This window comes from Lathamus discolor, chromosome 16 (assembly GCF_037157495.1).
Source record: "Lathamus discolor isolate bLatDis1 chromosome 16, bLatDis1.hap1, whole genome shotgun sequence".
NCBI classification, from domain to species: Eukaryota; Metazoa; Chordata; class Aves; order Psittaciformes; family Psittacidae; genus Lathamus; species Lathamus discolor.
In genome coordinates, this window is record NC_088899.1 from 4,743,783 (window position 1) to 4,761,178 (window position 17,396).

General features: G+C 45.5%; 1 protein-coding gene across 2 annotated transcripts in view; it reads right to left on the reverse strand.

Annotated features, from left to right (window-relative positions):
• Positions 1 to 1,087: 1,087 nt before the first annotated feature.
• Positions 1,088 to 17,396, reverse strand: part of SPSB1 (splA/ryanodine receptor domain and SOCS box containing 1) — a 33,742-nt gene continuing 17,433 nt past the window's right edge. For both annotated transcript variants that reach the window (XM_065696576.1, XM_065696577.1), the window contains exons 2-3: positions 6,646 to 7,461; positions 1,088 to 3,232 (exon numbers count right to left, since the gene is read on the reverse strand). In XM_065696576.1, coding sequence (XP_065552648.1) covers positions 3,105 to 3,232; positions 6,646 to 7,339 — 822 coding nt within the window. In that variant the 5' untranslated portion in view covers positions 7,340 to 7,461 and the 3' untranslated portion in view covers positions 1,088 to 3,104. The remainder of the gene's footprint in view (positions 3,233 to 6,645; positions 7,462 to 17,396) is intronic.

The following is a 17,396-nucleotide window of genomic DNA, read 5'->3' on the forward strand; positions in this document are numbered from 1 at the left end:
CACACAAGTTGGTAGCTGCAGGGAAGACAAAAAAGCACGTGGACAGGAGAGGGAATGAAAGCCTTTGTCATAATTGACAGAAGTACCAAGTCATCTCACTTCCAGTCTGGGGAGGCTTAACCTCACCACTGATAGAATTTGAGAGCATCTCTGTACTGCACTGGTTGGAGGTGGAGGAGACTGAAGGCACAACCCACAAGTGAACACTTTGTAATCCAGTGTTATCTCCACCTCCTCACAGCCCAGGAATGAAGTCTCTTGTGCAAACAGATCTCAAAATGTATGAAAACACAGCAACTTATAACAGTGGGTAGGGAGTGACTGAAAACTAGTATCAAGTGACTTAAGCTAAATCAAGTTCATGACCTAAAGAAGTTACCCAGAACACACTGAAATCAGTCTGCCACTTTTCAAGCACACATCATACAAGAATGACTTTCCCAACACTCAGCTTAATTTGCCACAGCACCTTCTGTAATTCACTCTGCTGTTCTATGGGCTAGGGAAGCCTTTAGCCCTCACCATTTTTATTTTGCTTTCTTCTATCCCTCTCCATCCCTAACAAAAAGGACAGTCTTGGTATCAACATAAATAGGTTAGTGATTTATTTTTATAGGAGCTGCTTTTCCTGACAGAAAAAGGAAAGTTTGTTGTAATCTAGGAATGAAATTTGCAAACCTGCCCAATGCAAGAAGATAAGCAGAGCTCTGTCTATTGAACCTACTTCTAATCTATGCAAAGAAAAAAGAGTTGGGCTTTAGTAAGTCAGTTGTAAACCAAGTTCAGTTAGGAAACCAAGGCGGTATCTCATCACAGCCTTCATCCAACTCCATCAGGAGTAGCTATTACTTAGGGCTGTACAAAATCTGATGTTACCATCCCCTGCCACTCTGCACCAGTAGCTGCATCTTGACGTCCACCTTTCAGATGCTGGCTTTAAGCTGTTATTCTTCCAAGCAGAGATAAGGCCACAACAGCCCTTGCTTTACCTGTTTGAGCTGCCTTCTTTGGAGTAAGCTCACCAATCATGCAGAAACTAGATAGAGAGCACTCTACTCGATTCATGCAAATGAAAACCGACATCAAGTAATATTTAATAAAGTTTATTAGGTTACTGAGTATTATCTACAGTCATAAAATAGAAAGTCAGGATTTAAAACTGTACAAAGCAATGTACTGGTGAGGTGAGAAGAGATGGAAACAAGGGAGCACAAAGAGCATTAGAAGTAGGAAGAACACAGCTTCTTCCCTGGAGTTCTGGAAGACACTGGTTCAAGTTGAAGGCAACCAAGCAGGGCTCCACACACTGAATATTCTTGTGTCCCACCCTGTAACAGAAACTAGTACAAACCCCTACATTAAAAAAGAAATCATATAACATTAGATTAAAAAAGGGGCACATCACACCCCACCCAGTCTTGGCACCAAACCTGTGCTTTAAAAAATATACTATGCAAGTAGTTTATCTTAAAAAAGGTACCCTACAGCAGCTGTTTAAAACATGTTCTTATACATAACACCACAAATATATATATTAACATTTTCAACAACTAAACTCATTTGTACCTACACAGAACTGAAGGGATAACTCAAGAGAAAAAAAAAAAACAACAAAAAAACAAACCAACCACACAAACATTTTTCAAGACAAAGAAATGTGCAAAATAACCCCAGAAAGGCAGCATAGTAACCTGTGGAGAGGTCAAGAGAGCAGCTCCTGCTAGTAAAGGAGTGTCATCCTCTTTACTTGGCTACTGAGGTGAGAATCTATTTGGGATGTGCTGATTTTGCCTGAATTGCTTGTCCTCTTTATTAAGTTCTCTCCTACCCCCACCCTCAGCTCTAGAGAGGTTCAGTTTCTTCTTGCTGTGCCTGAAGATCATCCCATTGTTTTCTGGTAAAGTCTCACCAGCTACATTCTGCAGCTTCTGGATTTCTCATCTGCTGATGGGACTTCTGCAGCCACACTGCTGCCACGTTCTCTGGGAAGACTCCTACCCACAAGCAAGGAACAGAACTATTCCGGCTGCATAGTTAAGTGGAGATTACACTGATGGTCTATGACAGAAGAAAGCCTGGTCTGGATGCCTCTAAGCAGCTTATCTAAGAAGCGAATTCCCTGGCAGAGCCATGAGAGAAACACATGAGTATGTTTCTCTAAGGCCTTAACATGGAACAGGCTGTACAGAAGACAGACCTAAAATACAGGGTGTATAGCTGTCTAATAAATCCCAGCTCATACAGCCTGTCTCAGCCTACTGAGGGAGAAGTTCATACCTTCTCTGTGCTCACATCAGCAAGGGACCCCTGATCCCAGACTAAAGCCTGCAGTTTTAAGTCAGAAAGAAGAGAGCAGGTGAAGACACAGTATGACTGCTCAGTCAGCTCAGTCAAACCCACTAAGAGGCAGCAGAACAGAGAATGGAGCAGGAGAACTGAGCAAGCAACAGTGATAAACAAGCACACAGGATTCACTATGAAATAACATTAGTACATAGTGAGAAGTCCTGGCAGAGATACTGGCATCACTGACATCGCCAAATTAGAAAGTCTCCTGGTGGAAGGGTTCTTGTTTTTGGTGTTTCAGGGCTTGGGGTTGTATTCTTTAATATTTCTTTTTTTGGTTTTTAAGAACTCAGCAATTAATTCTTGGTATTCCAGACTCTTCCCAACTCTGCTGGTCACCGCATGCCTTTCCATTCTTGGAACCTGGTTTTAAGATTTCCACTCCTAACGCCTTCCCTTTCCCCACATTATGTTCTTCCCTTGAGCTGGTACAGAGAAACCATTCACTCCTAAACTCTACAACCCAAAGGATGCAGCGCAGCCTTTCATCAGGAGAAGCAGGGAAGCACAGAGCTTCTGTAAATGTTCCTTTTGTAAGCATGCTAGGGAAGAATTCCAAAGAACAAAACACTTTAGTTGTGAAACAAGGATTACTTGAGAGTTGCCAATAAGGGCACATGGAGATCTAAGCAGTGGCAGGAATACTTTGGCCAAGGAGTTCCAACAGTAGCAATGACACAAGGGTGGAGAGCCCATTGCTCAGTGGGTCAGCTGATATTTTTGCCTTGGTTCCAACTCTCCATCCTTGAACACGAAGGTCATTGGTAGAGCAGGTAACTCTTGAGGGATGCTGGCAGTGGCAGTGTAGGGATCTCATTCAGTCTTTCCTTGCCCAGAGCAAGCCTCACAGCTCGCCGACACAAGTCCATCAAAGGCAGTGGTTCAGCTGGGAAAAGAGACCCAAGACATTAATATACCAACCCACAAGTTACACTAGAAACCCCACACGGAAGTTCCCCTCTGCAATACCAGTTATTCAAGTCAGAATTCAACTTCTACCTTGTGCCACTTCCTACAGTATCCAAAAACCTTAAGATTCACTCAAGTAAAACACTGCAGCGCACAGTCTGATAGCATGATGTGGTATGAGTGGCCAGAAAGTACCATGATTTGTCTCATAGAGTAGGATAACAGCTGTCAACCCTACATTTGTATACATGCTTCCCATGAAAAAGCCATCTGTCAAAGCTTCACATCACTACTTGTACTGTGACATTTTCCATTAGAGGATTCCCTCCTGTGTCAAATCCGGGAAAGACATGAGCCTTTGGCTATCCTTTCTGCATCCTGTACTTACACACACCGAGCAAGATAATACTAGTTTTTCAGGAATGGCACATGGGGTCCTTTGATGCTGAAGGGTCATTCACAACATACAGGGTACTAAGGTCAAAGCCAGAGTTAACACATCACAGCTGCGCAGAAGGAAGAAACAGATTTAGTTTCTCACAGCTTCTGTCACTATGTCTGTCCAAGCTCACCTTTATACAACACACTGCTCAAGCCTAAGGGGTTTCTCCTCCCCCAAGAGAGGGCTAACACAAAGACATCCCAAATTAAGCAGATATCTGGACATCCTTCTAACAGCCTGAAGGCTCAGCATGCATCATTAGAAAGCTTCCTTTACAGACATCTTGGGCTAAACACAGACACACCTAAAAACATCCACAGGAAGTGGAACAATTTGGCTGAGAAGCTGTAGTTTTCAAGAACCTTGATAGAAGCCAACAGCTTTAACTTCCACTATACAAGCCAAATTAATCTGACTGTTCATATAACTGTTTTCAACAGCCGAGACACAGGGAAAGCTTTGTTTTCTCTGAGCATGGTCATGTTACTACATTTCTCACCAGAATTCGTTCCGTCAGTAAGGTGGACACAAGTTCGTCCCTTCCAGGTTCAAAGATAACAAACAGCTAACAGTGAAAAGCTGACGCAGAAGTGTTGTCAGTAGCCTCTGATCAGGCCACTGCTGATAAAGTAAACAGACTGCTCCATGTAGAAAACACTTCCAATGAGAAGTGGAAAAAAGCTAATTTTCATCTCATGTTTGGCAACAAGTCTGTGAGAAGGAGAGTTTGTAAGCTGAGGAGAGACTTGGTAACAGAGTCAGGAAATGCATGCTTGAATTGAGCTGTCTCCTCCTCAAATTAGCAGCCAGAGCTGAACTAATGCCCTATTCCCCTCTCCTTCCCGGCTGTGGATCACAAGCCGTTACCTGCTCCAGGGGAAGCGGCAGTGGAACGTTTTCTCTAGCAGTTCTCCAGAGTTCTCCCCATGCTTGAAGCACTGATTACTGTGAGGAATCACCTCTATATGCACCCCTCTTCTGCACTGATAGCTGGTTGGAGAGCAAACAGATCCATCAGGGCAGTGCTGTTGCTCCCCAAGCCCTGCCATGTCTCACACATGTTCTGTGCCACAAGTGAAACGAAGGCTCTCAGCCCAAAGTACTGCTGGTCTTGCCTGCTCATGACCTCCTTCAGAATCCATGCTGCCTCTTCTGCAGGGACAGGTCTTGACTGCTGGCCTGCACGTCTCAGCTCTGGCTGCAATACTGCAGGGAAGCCTGTTACTGGCAGCACTCCTCTGGCACTTCCCAATGTAGCTTACTCTTAAACCACTGGGATACAAATATGCTGTCTTCTAAGTCTGTCCCAATCACTCCTGCTCCGTATGGAGATAGCTGGGACAGAGGCATTGTCTAGCCAGCATCCCAGAGAACAAGGGGCCCTGACCTGAAAAGCCTATAGACATTAGCCTAACAAACATATTCCAGCTTAATGGCCTTAAAAGGAGAGATCTTCTTCCCACAGAGTTTAAGGACAAGAACTTTGTCCTCATCTAGTTTGTACTGATAACCCTGTCTGACAGGAGGACTCAAGACCAAAAGAGAAAGTACACATATATCTGACCTCCTTCCATTCACAACCACTGCAATCACTGGACAGTGTTGCTATTGAATGCTCAGAAGCAGTTAGAGCCAGACACCTTCTTTCTATCTGTGCCAAAATAGCATCCCGTCATTCCTGGCCTTATGCCCACAATTCACTCCTATGCTGAGAGCACATTACAACCAAATCCAATACTGGAGGTGGCCATTTCCTTGCTAAATGCAGTTCTGTGCCAACAGCTCCACAGACTTGCTGGCTTTGAGGGGAGCTGCAGATTTTGGCTTTGACCCTTCAGAAACCCCTGGATACTGTAAGCTTGTGTGGCACAACGAACTGGGTTTCTTTCTCTTGGTGAGAAAATGCTCTGCCAAGAGCTCTCTATCTGGTCTTGCTGAGTTGAAGCATATTTCCCAAAGCACTTCTGCTCCTATCCCTTTGCAAGGCTTTCCTGGCTACTCTGACAGCTCAGTTTTCGGGGTGCCCACTGTCAGCTTTGTTATAGCTCATGTCACCAGTGTCAAGGGTTTGCCATTGTTTGCCCAGCATTAGAACATGTTCTAAAGCACATATCAGAGCCCAGTATGTTACAGCCTTTGGGCAGACACTGTTCTGGAATGCAGGGGAAACACTGCTCTTTTCATATCAATACAGCCAAATTTATTTCACTAACATCATAAATCCAGATTTTAATCCACTTCCTTCACCTCTCTCCTCCACCCTACCCAGAGGACTGAGTCACAGTCTGGCCCCATGGGAACTTCTGACTATGAGAGATAACAGACTTTAGCACATTTGGACAGCGAAACTTATTACTAAACTTAAAGAGATTGATGCCCCTATTAGTAAAAGGCCTGGCATGCAAGTTGGGCTGGCTACAACATCCAGCCCCGCACTAGAAATGAGCACACCCTGCCCTGAAAGAAGCAGAGAAATGAGCTACTTTTTGGAATATTAGATTCCCATTTCCTTAAATAGGGACAGATCTTCCCACTCTGGCCTGCAAGGGATTTTAAAAGTCCCTTCATCAGCCATTTGAGGAAGAGAATTGTCCCTCAGTGTTTCCTGCTAAGGGACACCAGGATTATAGCCCCAGTAGTACAATTGTCAGGACATTCCTGTTGATACTTGGGTAGCAAAATAGGAAGGCTTGTCATGTCTAGACAGATTGCTGGCATCCCCTCCCCAAACCCTACTTACTCCCTGTAGTGCCTTAGGAACAGTACATGTGTACAGCCAAACTGTTTGAATTAGCCATTAAAGCTTCAGAGCTGTATCCTGTTCTGCCAGCATGAAGTCCTCACCTCTCTAGAAGAATAAAAACCCTCCCCAGGATGGTCTAGTAAGCCTGCACTTAAGTAGCACACGGATCTGTGCTGTTAGAACTAATACAAGAAGTTATACTCACGGTCAAGTCCATTCAAGTAGCACATCCGTATTTCACAGTGTCCCCACACCGCGCTTACCACTGGATATAGCTTTTTCCCTTTGAGTCCCCGAAATGCAACACCCATGTATTGCCCATCTACAATGAAGCTCAGTGTCCCATCATCCATGTCCAGAACCACCAGGAAAGAATCCGGCACAATGAAAGTTTCATCTGGTTCTAAGAAGGCAGGGTAGGTTTTACTTGGCTGGTTCTTGCCATCATGGTACAGTCTGTTGCGCCCTAGGTCCCAGCCCCAAGATTCATGGTTATTTCCTACCAGCGTCGTGTATCCTACTGAATGCAAAGGGGCATCTGCTGTTGCCACCCCGACCACAGCATGTGTGCCTCGCTGCCTCATTGCCCACGTGATCTGCCACACATGGAGTCCTCGGGTATATCCCACTTTGCCTCTGATGGCATCTGTACTCTGAGCCACCGGATGCCGGTGAAATATGAGTTTGTCATCCTCTTTCACAAACACGTTCAACGAGCGATCATCATTGTTCCATGAATGTAGTAACTGCACTTCATAGGACACTGGAGGCATGTCCAGTAGCAAATCCAGACGTGTGGGTTTGCTGTAGTCAAGTCCTTGGAGTTCCTGTTTCAGTGGCCTGTATACAGGGTCCCTCATATCCACGGTCTTTATCCCACCTGTGACCTTCTGACCCATGGTGCGTTCTGATTTTGCCTATTTATAGGCTCATGGATTTAGCCGGCCGCTCCTGCTGGCATTCAGCCCTACAGAACAGGTTGCCAGGAGACTCAGTCAAGATGTGCACCAGTCAGTATTGCCTAATGGATGGAAAGAAAAACAAGGGAAGAGTTAAACATCACCATACACAGCCTTGTAGGCAACATTTACAGAGCACTGCTTTAATCTGTTTACCCTGACAACTCATCCTTCCTTTCCACCAGCACAGCAGGGTAATGTGCGCTACTTATGCGGTGTGCCTGGCATAGCAGAGACAGCATATAAATCAAATAGATAGGTACAAAGTTTCTCATGTCCCCTTCAGAAAGGCACTTTCTGCTTCTTTCTCTAAGGAACGTATAGATTCAGCTCATCATCTCTTCACGCTGAACGCACTGCTGCTTATTACTGCGTCACTAACCCTTAAGAGAGCACGTTTATACTTAAGCTGCCTCCAGCAAACCTTGCTTTTGTATCATGATCACTTCTATGTTGTCCAGAAAAATTCAAGAGTTTAATCAGGCGGAAGACTTGGAACTCCATACACAGTAATGCTGCAGACATAAGTCTGCCCTGTTTATCTTCAGTTGGAAAGAAGACTGACAACAGGGTCTTGTGTAATTTTGCCTGGTCTTCCTGCCCTAGTTCATACCACAAGGTCAGGCTGAGCAAGACATCCCAGTGAAGACCCAGGCTGCCCACTGGTGTTCAGCACTCCAGCTTCTTCCAACCACCATGGAGAATTTCTCCTGCCAAAGCCATCTCTGTAGCTATCCACAAGGGAGCCAAAACACACAGAACATTTAACAGAAGAGGAATCCCAACAGCTTCAGTCAATTTCTCAAATATAGACTTGAGCTGACAATTGCATTGTCTTTGGACACTGTAGTAACGTGCTATAGCTGACTGATTGTTCCAGGGGAACCTCTAGGACATAAGCAACTCCTAGAATAAAGGCTACATACTGCAAAGACACACACAAGTAATGGCAGGATAACAACAGACAAGATTTTCTTCCCTCAGCACAAACCGTTCCAAAAGAGAAGCAAAACACTGAACACAAACCATCTCCCCAAAGCAGTGATCGAGGAAGGTAAGAGCCAAGAAATAAAAAGAAAAGCTTCTCCATCTGGAGAATTACAAACCTTCCACAGAGCAGCTTGGCAAAGCAGCCAGCAGCCATTGATACAGGTTTGAGCATCCTTTGCAACCCCACTACAGCTCTAAGTACCTTAGAGGCCTGACTGCAAAGCAGCAGACAAAACCTGCTGGGTCCAGCTTTGAGGGATGCCCATTCCAACAGCTATGGGCACTAGGGGCACTGCTGAATTACTGTAGTTAAAAGCTAATAAACCTGCTGTATGCTGCGCCTTGAATGAGTAGCTTCAGCTGGGGCAGCTGCTCTTCTCCAAAAGGAAAAAATCCCCGGCTTGAGAAACAGGATCCAGGGGGAGGAGCAAGACGCTTCTCACAGTTCTGCAGTTCTTCTTCCAAAGTTCAGAGAAACCTCTGAAGAGCTGAAGCCAGCTTGGCTAGAGATAGTACTAGCTCACTTCATGTACCTCTCCTCCAGCACTGCATCCACCAGAGCGTCTCTGCTCTCACTCAGCAACACAAACAAGCCTCTAAGGCAGCTGCCAAACTGGGGGCAGCTATTAGGAGAATGAGAAGTGGGAGGGGAGGGAACCAGCTTTCTAAGAAAAAAAAAAAAGTGTTATTTTAACATTTCCTGAAGTGAGGCAATCACACAGGGCTCCTGCCAGCTGCACTCCCAGCACTCACAACCAAGGACCTCATCTGGCATGGAAAACGGAGCATGAATCATATCTGCTTTAAAAAGAAGGTTACTGGACCTAAGAAGCAAAGCTTCAGCTAGAAGGTGACAGGGAAGGCTCATGTTTGCTCTAGGTTAGGGAGCAATTCACCAGCTTCCCAACAGGTTTTTACTACTAGTGCAGAGTATGCCATTGGAACCGCGAGCTCAAATTGTAGCTCTTAAGAGAAAGAAAACTACTTTTCCTTCCCTCTTTTTAAATATGGGAAGAAAAATGCCAGAGGGTCCTTAAAAGTCACATCCCAACACAAAAGCTGTCAAACAAAGGCTGTCAACAAGGCACTGGCTAAAGCACACTCAAATCTACAAGCAAATTCAGCTGTTGGAATTCTGATTAGGATAAAGCAGCAAAACATTGTTAGGAGAGAGGCAGATTTCCTAAGGGCTCTACAGTGTGCATGAGAGCACTCCGCAGGAAGCTAGAACCAAAGCAGACTGCAGGGCTATTGGTGCCGCCTGCTCTGAAGCACAAAATGCTCAAGAGAAGTAAGAGAACACAATTCTGTGCTCTCCATTAGCTCAACAATGCCTCATTCCTTATGGCTTGTTGCCTTTTGCCAACAAAAACTTCAGCATACTTTTCTAAAGGCTGCTGCACTAGAAAGGGAACCACCACAGTGAAGGACAACAGGGAGTTCTGAAGCACATGCGATAGGGATACCTCTCATTGCCTGCTTCAGAAAGAAAGCAGCTCCTCCTGAACACAAGCACCTTGTATTTGGTTAGGACACTTTCCCCAAGCAAACTATTAACACTAAATGAAGGACAACAGCTAGAAGAAAGCAGACAAAGGGGAAAAGGCAAAGACTGGAGCAAAGGGGTGGGTTGGAGTGAGAACAGGTCTAATGCTGAACACCATATGCCAAGATCAAAGTGCATTATGGCTCCTTATTAGGGCAAGGCAACAGTTCCTGCTCAGAGCTGGCTCCATTGTTCCTGGCACTGGTCTAGAACTGCAGGGTGGCACCTTGCCCTACAGCCAGGAAGCACAATTACACCCTCAGTCTTCAAAAGGAAAAGCCTCATCACACACAAGACAATACAGGTACTCTCACTCAGGACAGATACAGGAAAGCTCTCCCTCTTCAATGAATGGCTTAATGCCTTAGGCAGCTTGATATGAGACACAGCCAGCCATAAATGAACAGATGCACGAGGGAATTAGCTACTTCAAAGCCTTTGAGCTGTTCCAGGTTGAAGTACAAGTGTAAGCACTGAAAGTGCTTTTATCTGGCATTATCAACAGCTCAGGCTTGCTGCAATTCTGCTCTGCTTTGTAAACACAAGCTCATCCCCATGACGCTCTGTTCTGCTCCCATGCTATTTTCAGTTCTTTTGTTCACCTCTAGGCTTAAAAGCTTTGGAACAAGAGTGTCTCAGGAAAACAAATATTCACTGCTCTTTTCAGGGAGAATTAGATCTCCCTCAGTTTAGCTGTTCTGAGCAAGTAGGCAATTTGCCATACTAAAGATATGCCAGGTTTCAAAACCACTGCTTGCTGCAAATTGAGCAAGGCAGGAGACAGCAAAGGCATTTCAGAGGCAGATGTTGATGCCCCTGCTGCTGAATGGGGAGAACACAGCGCCAAAGAGTATATATGGCAGAGCAGAGCCGGTGTCCATCTTCTGTTTGCACATTGACATGAACCAGGCAAGATAACTGCCTATGCAGACTTCTCCAGCTGATGCAGTCACCTTGATTTAGTTTACCAGTATGTTGCGTACCATGGAACACAGGCATTCCGTGTGCCCATGGACACAGTTTACCCCCTTCAGCTTGCAATGAAGCTCAGGATGCAGCCAAGAACCCAGCGAGGGAGATGTTCTGCTGTGGATAGTTAAGACCTTTGTGATGTTTTGTCCCCCAGTATGAATTGAACAGCTAATCTTGATTTCAGTTACCTCCCTAGTGTCCCCCAAAACCTTGCCAGCATGATGCTAAGCAGGCTAAACAATTCACACAGCTAGGTTTAAAGAAGCCATCCACATTCAAAACAAGGCTCCTTACCGCTCCCTGATGATTCACCTCATTCCTACCTATTCAAACCCATTCACCTCATCCAAACACACACTAGAAATGCAATCCAAGCTATCAATATAGTGAACTTCAGCCAAAGAACAGTCACCCAAAATACCCTCACTGTTTTATCTGAAGCCAAATGGCTGTTCTTTCCCATGCAGGTTATATCACCCAGTGGGAGGTTACTTCAGGTACCTACATCTCAGAGTGATGTAAGAATTTTAACAGGCTGCTGTGCAGATTTCCAGCTCCATATGGAAGGAACTTGCACAGCAGCAAGAACCCTCAAAGTCCCAGTCTAACATATGCACACAAGGCAAAGTATTAGTACTTGCCCTTCAGGAGCTACTGTCACTGCTGGTTCCAGTAACTAACACAACTGAGCTGCCAAAGTGCTGCCAGAGGCATAGTATAGCACTGATAGTTTACAACTGAGAGATCCAGAGCAGAGTTCTTAGAAGCATCTCTCCAAAACAAAGGGAAGCAAAAAACAACCCCAAATTTATTGCAAGACACCTGCAATTTTTTAAGCGCCTGTGAGGCACTCGGCCACTGAAAACATCTGTGTTCTGGAGGCTAGCAAACCATTCTTCTTCAGTTAAACCTCACCAGAAATAAGGACTAGAACCACTTCAGTCACAAGAAGTTTGATAACTTTAGTTCGGAAAACCACTGACTCCTCACAGGTCCTCCCTTGTGCCCCCAGAACACCCATCTGGAACATCAACTCCAAGAATACATGAATGCTCTGAAATACCTTGATTCCTGATCCAGTTTTTCTTTATTTCTTCAAGTCGGTTGACTGTGGCTCTGTTTACCCCCTCCATAACGTTGAGTGTGCTGCTACACTGAGACCAGACCTTTAAACACCCTGGCATACTCTGGGTGCTCAACAGACAATGAATCAGAGCCCTACCATGAAGATTTCCAGCCTGAAACACACCTCAGGAAAAGGAAATATATATTCTGTACATGAGCATTTCCTTGCTTACAGCTTTGGAAAGCTGAGCTACAGCATCCCAGACAGTACTAACAAATGATACTAAAAGACAACTGCTTTGCTTAGGTTTCCATGATTTTTCTAGTAAAACATTAAGTAAACTTGGTCCATATTCTTAGGCAATGTGTTCATCCCACATGCCAACAGAAGAGCTACAGTACTTGTAGTTTGCTGACTAACCTGCTGGCAGCAGCTTACCTGGGGACACCTTTCAAATCATTCAGGTATGTGCACAACCTGTATGTTGTTGTGACTCCCCACAAACATCCTTCACATGATTCTAGTAGCTGCATCACCACCAGAGGTTTTCCCCTTCCTCCCTTGGTGGTGCTAGGAACACATCCCTTGATCATGCAGACCTTGTATAAAACCAAGCTAAAAGCAAAGATGGATCAGCAGTGCTACAGAACAACTGGGGTGGAGAGAGAAGAACTTGCATGCCCCAAATAGTGTTCAGATTTTAGCCGCAAAGGACCAGGATGCTCCATTTTCCCTGGTGTTAATTCTTAGCATTACAAATACACACCTGCTTTGGACTGGGTATTTCTGCTTACTGCAGAAGCTGGTCACATAAGCCTGGGACACTCCACTCAGCATTTATGCTATCATTTTGCCACATTCTGGCTTTAGCACCCTGCCCACCCCACTAAATACTGATCAAGCCTTGGGGAAAGAGAGTCAGCTCACCTATACAGTTGAAGTTTCAGTGCTGTGTTAGCAGAGACCAAGCAGCTATGGAAGAGATGACAGGAACAACTGCACTAACAACATGGTTAGGACTAGTTTGAGTGTTGCAACTCTGCTTAGATCAGGACTGGGCAGGCAACCTGAGTGCACAGCATTGGTTTTGGCAGCCAACAGCCTCACTGCTTGCGCCACACATAGGGTTGCCACAGGGGCAGCTTCCTCAGCCCCACCTACTGAAGAGCAGAGGTGGTTTGGATCAGCAGGTTGAGCTGCTGGCAGGGCTGAGGCCTCCACAGAAAGTGAAACTGCACTCACTGAGAGCACAAGAGGTTGGGCAAGGAAGAATGAAGCAAGATGGCACATGTCCCAGCAATCAGCAAATAGCCAGCACTGTCCTCCAGCAGTGTAAGAGGCCCCGGTAAGTGGCTGCTCCAGATACACCAGGGATGGTGAGAACAAGGCAGTTGATTTAGCTATACTATGAAGTTCAGCTGCCTCACTAAGCAAACAGCCTCATTCATCTACTAAGCAGACACCAAGAGCTCTGCTCCTCTGTACATTAAGCAGCTAGCATTAGCATGCCCACCTGAGACCTACCAGAAAAGGCTTCTGCCCAAGGAAGCCAGGAGCATGTCATCATACAATGCTGCCAAGACTGGCAACCACTAAGAAGTACTTGTCTGTACCAACAGAGCACTCCAACATTGCTCTCCTTGGGATAATTCAGACTGCAGAAGATTTCTAGCTACTTTTGCAGTGTTGCTAGGCAGAGTGATGAAGGCAGCAAGCTCTCTTACACTAGGGGTGAGGTGTGTGGCTCTCCAAAGCAAAGCACTGAGGTTATTTACAGCAGCACATCTGAGTAAACTAAAGCCTAAAGTAAGAACCACCCCCCATTTTGAACTCAGCACTTACTAGAAACTTAAGCAAGCTTCAACTGTTCACATACCCAGGCAGTTCCTGTTAACTGCACCACTGCAGGATCTAGCAGGAAATACTAAGGAACATAAGAGATGTTACTTTGCAAAGTATCTTGCAATGATGGGAGCAACCCAGACAAAAGGAGTTCAAGAAGTTACCACCTGAGATCTCTCCTGTTAAAGGCCAGTTACAAGCAGCAATTTTGGTTGCAGAGAAGCTACAACATTTCTTTAAATGAACACAGTGACCTTGGGCTGGTTTTCCTCAGAGAAAGTTTAGTGGAGGTTTCAGAAAGGCCATGAGCTCTGCATAAGGCAGCTCACAGGGACCTCAGGAATGCCAACTGCATGCTAAAGACCAGACACAAAGTCTCCTCCAGGCTCTTTAAAACAGCTTCTTAGCTGTTTAAAACAGCTTTTTAAATCAGCTTCTTAGAAGCAGGTTGCTCTAAGATGTCTGTGACAATGCCATCTTTGGTGGGCATCAAGTCAAAAGCATCAAACCTTTGGAGTCAAGTTCTCCTTTTCACTCAAACCCTGTCCTTAGTGACAGGCTCTTGCCTAGTAAGCCTCCAGAACCACAGTCAAACATGTTCTTCCACAGGCTCTGCCACTTATGACTAGTGTGTGTTTGTATCAGGACAAGGAGACTCTGGCTAGGAACAGTTCATATATTGGTAGTGTCACATCCAGGTGTTAGCAGGAGTCAAGCCATTTGCTCTGGGTTCCAAAGATCTTTGTTGTACAACAAATTCACTCCAAACATCCCTAGCATTGTGTAACACTGCCTCACAGCCAGACAAGTGCCTGTACTGCAGAGTAAATAGCGCTACATGGCATAAGAAGGCTTGCTAAGTTGAGGACTGGGCCCAAGAGAAGCCATGGTTAAGTGTGCACAGGGAGTAGAAAAGCTGAACAGACCAGAAAGCCAGCAACTGAAGCCCTTCTCCATAAGGCATGATGGAGCCCTAACTTAACCACCCCTCACTGAAATGACAGCTCTGCACTGAGAGATGTAGCCAGAGTACCTTCCCATGTCCCACACCTGCAGCACTGACCTTCCTTACACCTCTCCCCTTTGTCCTAACTTCCTGCATTTGTTTGTAGCCAACTGGTGAAGTCCGATTTTCCAGCAGCAAATTTAAATTCCATTCTGGCAAGTATTTACAGGCCATGGTTACAAATGCAGAAGACTGACTCAATGAACTTGGGTTCCAGGTAGAAATCAGCATCTCATTCTTGCTTCGTGCCACAAGAAAAGACTGTCACATGCTCAGCTGGCAGCCTAACCACTTGCCTGGGGCTCTGGAGTTAACAATACATACAAATGAATTACAGACATCGCTTGTTTTTAATGCACAAGTTGCGGGCAAGCTGTAGTGGGGACATGGCTGGTGATCAGATGTGTCAAGCTCAGCTTTGAACCGTAGATGAGCACTCCAGATAGATTCTTTTGGTGGAAATAACCAAGCAGCTGTGGTTTGGCAGTTAGGCCTGAGCTGAGATAGCACCTGTACATAGTGTTATAGGAGCAGAAAGACTAACACTGTAAGAACAGGGATGTGACAGCAGGGGCACAAAGCAGCGCAGCAACTGCAGAGAGCCTGGAAGCAACCAGTGAGTTGGTACAATTACTACACCCTTATGTACAGCCCTGTTCTCAAAGCGCTTTGCACACCAGCGCAGCCACTCTGGAGTGCAAGCTGTTTACAGCTGATTGCAGTGGTTTGAGCAGCTTATGGAAGGCTATAGCACTCCAGCTACAACATGTTCCACCAGCACAGCAAGTTCTCTGCATGCTTCAGCATGCAGATACCCACTTGGAGAACACAGCAGCACCAGATCAAGTATCTTCCAGACCAGGCAAGACATCCCTCCCACACACAGGGTTCTCATCACACTGGTCACATTTGGCCAAGTCATTTTGTTAACTCCCGGAACCACTTCCAGTCTAAACCTATCAGCCAAGTGATGCTTTTCCTCATTGCTTGTGGCAAGAATCCATTTTCTGGGGATAGAGTTTGCTTGTATGAAATTAAAACTGTTTGATATAACTATGGAAGGCTGCTCCCAGGTGGCTTTGAGTCTTTGCCTTAAGAAAAAGGCACTTGTGTCTCAGAAGAGCTTATTCCAAGGAGAGGAAAAGACCCAGTCTAGTGTAGATGTGCCAGCTGCAGAGGTCACCTGCAAGAGGCACAGTCTTTTCAGATTTAAATGCACTCAAGAGATGGCTTTATGATTTGCTTGCAGACTAAGCACTAAAGGAAATCACACAGGTATCAAGAAGAAAGGTGACAAGCCTCTTTTTTTTCACCTCACCCAGAGGTTCACCTTTCTTATGCCTTTGTACCTGTCCAACCACCTTCAGTTCATTTTTCCTGCTGTTATTGAGACTGCATATAACCAAGCTTCCAGAGGAAGCCTCACATCCCTGAAGGCTGCAATCTATGCCTGGCACATTGTAAACAGAAAACCCCAGTTCTATAAACAAGCTGCACTTGAAAGACTAGTTCATGGGACTGAAGTACCCACAACCCTGTCTACCAGGACTTGTCTTACAACTTCCCTGTCCTTTAGCACTCAACTCCATGCTGCTTTTCTACTGCCATACGTTCTTAAACAACAGCCTAGTTCCTCAATTCTTCTATAACCAAGGATTATACTTCTGTTCAGACACCACATAGTACTGCCCTTTGATAAGGGCTTTCAGAGAACAGGGCTGTCATTTTATCTGTACAAGGAGCTTCTCAACTCTAAGACAGCCAAGTGCTAACGCAGCCAGCATGGAATGTCCCACATAAGCTTATCCTCAGGACCTGGAGGTTAGAACGCTACTCGGGAAGAAGTCCTAGAATCTTCCTGGGCTCTTAGTCCAGCCTAAAAAACTCGAGGAAGAAGTTAAGCCTGCCTTTGAATTGTGCCTTAAAATGTTATCAAAAGATGGTCCAAGCAGTGTCAGGAAAACGAACAGGAATGACAAAGGTACCATCCCTGTCAAAGTTAAAACTACAGCAGTGGTCTGCTTTAGCTTCCCATTCAAACATATTTCAGTCACAGTGATTATGTTGGTCAGCTACTCAAAAACTTCTGTCTGAAACTCAGCTGGAAGCAGGGAGAAGCAGGGGAAGCAGGACAAGCTACCCCCTCACTACAGCTACTGGCTGGACCAGAGGATGATCATCAGGCCAGGTCTTGTTCTAGTGTAATGAAAACAAGTCTATTAGTTACCATGTTCTCTTCCTCCAGCCCTTCCCACTCCCTCACACTGCTGTACCAGTGCAGTTATCACTGCAATCACACTGAAGATGGATTTAGGGAACCAATCCAGGATGATGTTCCCAAAGCTGTTTCACTGCTCTGTGCTGCAGACATTTGCCCCAGCTCACAAGGAGCAGAAGCAAGCAGCAATTACTTTGACAGTCACTGCCCTCCAGAAGCCATTCAACAGGAGGAGCAGTATGCTGCTCCGCATTGGTATCTGTAAAATCAAGCCAGCACCTGACCAAATTACCATGCCTGCCTAATGTTTTTCCCTCCTTCCCTCAAGCACTGAAGCCAAACATCCCAAGATAGGCT